At 34.1% G+C, this 7,089-nt stretch overlaps 1 protein-coding gene across 1 annotated transcript; it reads left to right on the top strand.

Moving 5' to 3' along the window:
• Positions 1-204: 204 nt before the first annotated feature.
• LOC132062956 (cysteine-rich receptor-like protein kinase 44) lies at positions 205-6,257 on the top strand. The gene is made up of 7 exons (XM_059455416.1): positions 205-964; positions 1,453-1,602; positions 1,694-1,821; positions 1,996-2,206; positions 2,367-2,604; positions 5,649-5,799; positions 5,887-6,257. The coding sequence occupies exons 1-7, from the start codon at positions 205-207 to the stop codon at positions 6,181-6,183; spliced, it is 1,935 nt and encodes a 644-aa protein (XP_059311399.1). The 3' UTR covers positions 6,184-6,257.
• The last annotated feature ends 832 nt before the right edge of the window (positions 6,258-7,089 follow it).

Below are 7,089 nucleotides of genomic sequence, written 5' to 3'. Positions count from 1 at the left end.
GCAAAAATATTTATACAGTGAATTTCTTATACATATACACATACATATACAGAGTTTCAATCGAGGCATCCGGGTGCCGTGGCATCCCCATCCTTCTATATAGATCCGCTCCTGCTACTATTACATATTCAGCACCCAATTACTATCAAAATCTGCCTATCACTTGTAGGCAACCATTCTATCAATACTTAAACAGGCATGGCTATGGCTATTCACACATTACTAGCCTTTCTTATTTGGCATGTTTATCTTCACGGTTTCATCCTAGCACAGCCAGGTGGTTTAGCATACACTCAATGTGGTGTCAGTGGCAACTATACTGAAATTAGTACATACAAGAAAAATCTTAACTCACTTCTCTCTTCCCTTGCGTCACATATGGATAAATATGGTTTCTACAATGCTTCCATTGGCCAAAACAACGATATGGTCAGTGCTATTGTGTTATGTAGAGGAGATGAGGAGGTACAAGTATGTCGCACTTGTGTCCGTAACGTTTCTCAAAATCTTGTACAGTCATGTCCTAACCAAAAAGAAGCTTTTGGTGGCTATGAAGAATGTTTGTTATGGTACTCGGATCAATCCATTACAGGCACTATGTCAACTTTTGCTCCGTTTTACTACTCGAGTATTTATGATGCCTTTGGAGGGGAGGAATTTAATCAGGCACTATTTAAATTATTAGACAGTTTACAAGGCCCTGCTTCAAATGGTGATCCACGTCGAAAATATGCTACCGGAAATGTGACAGGTCCAGATTTTCAAACTATATATGCACTTGTGCAGTGTATTCCTAACTTATCTCCTCAGCAATGCTCCGATTGCTTAACTAAAGCTTATGGAGAGATGGTTAATTGTACCTGCAATGGCACTAAGGGTGGCAGAATCATAATGTCTGGGTGCAATTTCCGTTATGAAACTTATCGTTTCTTCAACGGGATGGTGTTTGAAGCTCCACCTCCAGGTGAATTACATTATTCCATTTTGATTGTCATCCTATTTTGATCTGACATTGGTGAAGAGTAACTAAGTAAATAAAAGTTTAACTTATCTAATATTGTAACAGAGCAGACAAAGGACGTGGGTTCAAATCTCACCGCCACCTACTCTTAAAAAAAATTCACGCGTTTGACACATGAAAAAAGAATTAAACCTACATGTGAACGGATATGTTGAAACATGATTGATTAGGATAAAATAATGTCATCTCTTATTGGTTAAGCTTTTAGATCAAATGGACGTCAGATAATTCAACACCGGCACCACTAAATTTGACTTGTGTATATCATATAATAGGATCAATATTGTATTTGTGATATTTAATATGTATTAGTTTCTGAAATAACCGGAAAAGGGAAGTGGAACAAGTGAATTGGGAAAGAGAAGATAACATTTTTTCACTTGACGAGTAGTTAAAAATTGATATTATACTGACCTGTCGCGTTTTTGTAGGGAAGGATGATAAAAAGGCTCAAACAGGGAAGGATCATAAAACAGCTCGAACTGTCATCATTGTTATTGTGACAATTGCTATTTTTATTGTTTGTATTTCTATCATCTTGATGAAGAGGCGGAAGAGGAAGCCGGTGAACAAAATTCAAAGTGAGCGTGGTTTATTAACAGACAATGATTAAATTGAATATCAAGACCATGTTTCACTAATTTCTTGTCTGGTATTACTATTAAGGTGAAGGCATGCGTGTGGATGATATTAGCACTGCAGAATCCCTGCAATATGATTTTTCTACAATTAGAGTAGCAACAGACAACTTCTCAAATGACAATAAGTTGGGACAAGGAGGATTTGGACCTGTGTACAAGGTGATGAGACTTATTGTTGCACGGGTTTATCTTCAATAGGATAAAGAACTATCAGTGTATATAAGTTAAGTCCTTGTTGTGTAACACTTTAGACGTTGGAGCAAGAATACTACGTACTTGGTTATAAACTCGTTTTTAATACACAATTTTTCAATTCTTTCTCATATGTTTCAGGGTAAACTTCCAAATGGAAGAGAAATAGCTGTGAAAAGATTGTCAGCAAATTCAGAACAAGGTGATGTAGAATTCAAAAATGAGGTCCTGTTGGTTGCTAGGCTTCAACATAGGAATTTGGTTAGGTTACTTGGATTTTGCCTAGATGGAACAGAGAGACTTCTTGTCTATGAATTTGTACCCAATGCAAGCCTTGACCACTTTTTATTTGGTATGTATTGCTTAACTTAAAATCTTTTAGTTGACATAGTGAAATTAATTCTTTTACATTGTCAAAGACAATGTATAGTAGTTAAAATCTTTATTAAAAAAATGGAGCTCGAGCATCAATATGTAATATTCTTCACTTCGTTTGTCCAATGGGAATGCAGATCTGATTAAACGCAGGGAATTGGATTGGGAAAAGCGATTCAAAATCATAGGAGGCATTGCTAGGGGAATTCTTTATCTTCATGAGGATTCTAGACTTAGGATCATTCATCGTGATCTCAAAGCTAGTAATGTTCTACTTGATGAAGAAATGAATCCTAAAATCTCAGATTTTGGCTCGGCAAGGCTAGTTGTCTTGGATGAAACTCATGGCAGCACAAACAGAATTGCTGGGACCTAGTAAGTTTTACAAATCTCATTAGAGAGATAGTTATTATTTATACCTCTAGGAAGGCATCTTTAACCAATTTAGCAAGAGTAAAATCCTCGAGACAAAATAATCCTTCCTTGAAATGTTACTAGAATTTTCAAGATGAATTTTGTTACAGTCATTGATTCAGGAATTATACTTTGAATTTGGTCACCTAACTACCTAAGGCGCAATCTCTGCATATGAAAATGAATGTGTTGACTTCTGCCAAAAGTGAGTTCAGGGAATGAATAGGCTCAATTTGATTTGGTCTAGAACAGATCTTTTTTCTTATTCTTTGTCTTTTTGAATTCTGAGCTGAGTCTTGATCATAAAGGCTAGATGTGATCTCACTATATCCTTAACTCATCAAAACTCGCAGTTTTCTCAGCCAAAATCTTTGATTTAAGAGCTGTCTCCTCCCATTGCTATGAGATATATTCTCACCGAGAAAAGACAAAAGTAAAAGAAAAATGCATCAAAAAGAGAAAACAGCTACCTAATATGTTGATAAATTGCAGCTCAACGTTGTAGTATTATCAGAGTTCTTTGATAAATGTCGAGGAAATTTCATTGGTGGTCATCCAGCTTTGAGTTTATTACACAAAAGTTATCTAACTTTAAAGTATATCATATAAAAGTCATCCAACTCTAAAGTTTATCACACAAAAGTCATTTTTCTATCTTTTATTATACTAATATTTGGGCACGCGCGTTGCGGGTGTACCCCTTATCAGCGAAGTTAATTAAACTCATAGGTTACGCACTTAATCCCCGTATGTACTCAACAGAAATCCTCGAACAACATGAGCTACGTTACTCATAACATCAGTTCTGTCTTAACGCCAAAATCAATATTACAGTTCTACACGAACTTCAATTGATGTGATTTTTTATGCAACACCAATATATTACTTTTTTTTTAGAACAGGAAAAATCAGCATTTAGCTTATATTTTATGGGATTGTATAGGTAAAATTGTACTTGACAAACAAAAAGACATGAGAATAAATAATATTACAACATGTGAGTGAAGAGTAACACAAAATTTGAAGGGGAAAAGGAGGATAGACTATGGATCAAATAACCAAAATAATCAGCTAAAAAGATAAGAAAGTTATTATCATTTCATGAGATAAATTATCAAAATATACTGTCAAAACATATGCAAGTTATAAAAAATGTGGGATTTTATTCTTCCCTTTCTTTCTTTAACATGGGTATCTCCCTTTTTTTTCTTTCGATGAAATTCCATCCAAAAATCTGAATTCGGATAAAAGTAGTAAAGCCAATGGCAACCAATAGTCAAATCGCTCAATATACCACAGCTTATAAATATATCTTTAATTTTTGTAAGATTATGTCGATTTATCTCAGTACTCAATACTGAATTAGATTTACGCACCAATAAACCATATAAATACACATTTGAAATCCAATATACCCGACCTAATGAAAAAAAGGAAAAAACAGAACCCCATATAGGATATTATTCAAGAAAAAGAGTTGTAAAAAATTATGCCATAGAACAAAAATCAAGTCAACAAGAAATGTCACCTACCTCTAAGTAGAATTATATTCAATTGTTTACGGAAGAACCACGTCGATCAATTGGTTTCCCCTGAAACAAAGAATATCATCTCATAAGCTATTGAAACAAAATTTTAACAATTTATCATTATAGAGAGGTCAAAATCTTAAACAACATAAATATGATCAAGAAGAAATAAGAAGCAAAATGAAAAATAAAATCTTAATGCAGGATTGAGAATGGGAGGGACAAAGTTTGTGCTCTCTATCAAACTCAATTAGGTACAGTTGCTATTTAAAGAAACGTTAAGGAGCAGATATACGTATGAGAACCTAAAGAGACATGGATCATAATGGGGAACGGAAGAAATATCAGTTTTTAGAAGATTATGAATAATTAATTATCCTTTCAATGTACCTACTAGAATGTGCTGGATTTTTTTCCTTTTTTATTTTATTTTATAAAATGTGTAATTCCATCTTTGTACAAAACTATTATTATAGTAGGTATTTGGTTGAAGGTTAAAAAGGTCGTTCAACTTTTGATGGACATTTTAATAATTCAACATTTTAACTTTGGAGCTTCCCACTTTTAGAATATGTGTATGTATATGTATATTTATGTGGTATGATATGATGATAAAAGTCATTCAAATTTAGCCAAGTTAACTCAAAAGTAAATTTCACACAATTTTTATATTTTGTAACCGAATTAAGATACACTCCAAAATAAATTAATTACATTTGGGATAATTTTATAAACCTCCCTCAATGTTTTATTTCACAACACTAATCTTCGTTGGGTTTATGATATTATATTTAATTTCCTCATTTTGATTTTTTTTTTTAAAGTAATTTTAACTCGTTACCATTATTTTTGGAATAAATATGATTTGACTATATATATATTTTTTTTGGTAAATTGATTTGACTATTTTGCTCTTACTATAATATACTCAGTTGTTAGTGAATTTCATAAACACCTTTTTGTGAGTATTGAAGATTGCAATGACAAACACAAAATTAAGAGCTTATCTTCAAATTGTTACAATGAAATCAAACAAAACAGGTAAACATATTTTGCAAGCCACAAGGGAGACCAGTGTTATGAAGAGAAATTATGGGAAAGATCTCTAAAATTAATTCATTACATTTAATATGTTTTAAGCTATTTTGGAGTGTCATGTCATATTTCCAGTACAAAGTATAAAAATTCAAGTGAATTTTACTTTTTAGTTAATTTGGTGAAAGTTTGATGACTTTTATGTGACAAAAAACAGAAAGTGACTTTTGTGTGATAAACTTTAGTGGTGGACGACTTTTATGTAATAAAAACTAGAAACGTGATTTTGTGTGATGTACTTTAAAGTTGGTTGACTTTGATGTAAGAAATTCAAAGCTGGATGACCATCGGCAAATTTTACCCGATAAACGTCCAAGTTCATATGACACTTGTAGTGCCGAATGCTAGAAAAGGCTTGTGATTCCTGTTTTGGCATAGCAGTGGGTATATGGCACCAGAGTATGCAATGCACGGGAAATTCTCGGTGAAATCAGATGTTTTTAGCTTTGGAGTGCTAGTCCTGGAGATTTTAAGTGGCCAGAGAAACACTTGTTTCAGAAATGGAGAATTTGTGGGAAACCTTCTAAGCTATGTAAGTAGTAACCAATCCCAAATTAGTTTAGAAGTTTTCAATTCCAAATTAGTTTAGAAGTTAAACTCCTAAATAATAATGTTACAGGCTTGGATGAACTGGCGTGAAGAAACAACTTCAAAATTGATAGATCCCATATTGATGGGAAGCTCAGGATTAGTAAGCGACATAGTGAGATGCATCCACATAGCATTATTGTGTGTTCAAGAAAATGTGACTGATAGACCAACCATGGCAGCAGTTGTTCTCATGCTCAGTAGCCTCTCTCTAAGTCTTCCAGTGCCTTCAAGGCCTGCATTATCTGATGTTAACTTAGAGACTTCTCTTATTCAAGAATATAATTCACAAAATGAGGCATCGATAACTGAGTTATATCCTAGATAGTAGCCTTATATACAATTGCCTTTCTTAATAATGAGATGGATGATCCGCAGAGGCAGGTGTCAAAGATGAAGGAGAAACTTAGAAGCCTCAGATATCAAATCAACAAGTTCTGCTTATTTGCTCCCTTCCGATGAAGATGAGAAATAACTTGTTTATTTGAACTTAGTATCCTCATGGTCTAAGTAAATATTTACTATTGTTATTGTTTGTAAGTATAGCTTTTATTTGAATTCGTTTGGTGTTGTGAATGGGGTAATTGGAAATTTTTCTTATTTACATATTAGTCCCTGAGGTACTAACATTGCTATTGTAGTCCTTAGCTTTACTTTATATTCTGTACCAAGGCTTTGTAAGAACCATATTGAATGAGAAATCAATTTTATCCTTTCTTTTTCTCTGTTTCTTTCCCTTGATTTTCCTTAGTTAATTTTCATGGCTTTTCCCATTTGGGAATCGCAACAATTGGTATTAGAGCCGACGATTCTCGGCCCCAATTTCGCAGCGATGCTCTACCACTTTTATTGTCATTCACCGCGAAGCTTAGCTACTGCATCCATTCCCGAGGTCTATATTCATGGTTTACCAATTCCATATGACGTTCAAACAAGCAGTAGGGAGCAGCAGATTCCATCAGATCTGTATGCATATACAGGCTCCATTAACCCACAAGCAACTGATGTGGAAGGGAGCGGGTTCTATGCCGACCGAGCAAATAATGCTTCAATTAACCCAGTTGATGCATACGCACATGGAGAGCTCAGCTCGTACATACCGGGTCGCAATTATGAATTTACCACAAACATAATTGTTGGTGGCCAGCTTATCAATATCATTCCATAATGAGAGAATCTGTATTCGACAACTACAAACTCGATTACAGGTGACGAAATTGTCGATGTCGTCAAT

Source organism: Lycium ferocissimum, chromosome 7 (genome assembly GCF_029784015.1).
Source record: "Lycium ferocissimum isolate CSIRO_LF1 chromosome 7, AGI_CSIRO_Lferr_CH_V1, whole genome shotgun sequence".
NCBI classification, from domain to species: domain Eukaryota; kingdom Viridiplantae; phylum Streptophyta; class Magnoliopsida; order Solanales; family Solanaceae; genus Lycium; species Lycium ferocissimum.
Note: the sequence above shows the minus strand (reverse complement) of the source record. Positions and strands in the feature narration are given on the sequence as shown.

Bases quoted from the DNA above. Each gene is read 5' to 3' on its own strand.
- LOC132062956 (XM_059455416.1), top strand. From the start codon at position 205: ATGGCTATTCACACATTACTAGCCTTTCTTATTTGGCATGTTTATCTT. The intron at 965-1,452 runs GTGAATTACATT...GCGTTTTTGTAG, and splicing joins GTTTGAAGCTCCACCTCCAG to GGAAGGATGATAAAAAGGCT. The intron at 1,603-1,693 runs GTGAGCGTGGTT...ATTAAGGTGAAG, and splicing joins GCCGGTGAACAAAATTCAAA to GCATGCGTGTGGATGATATT.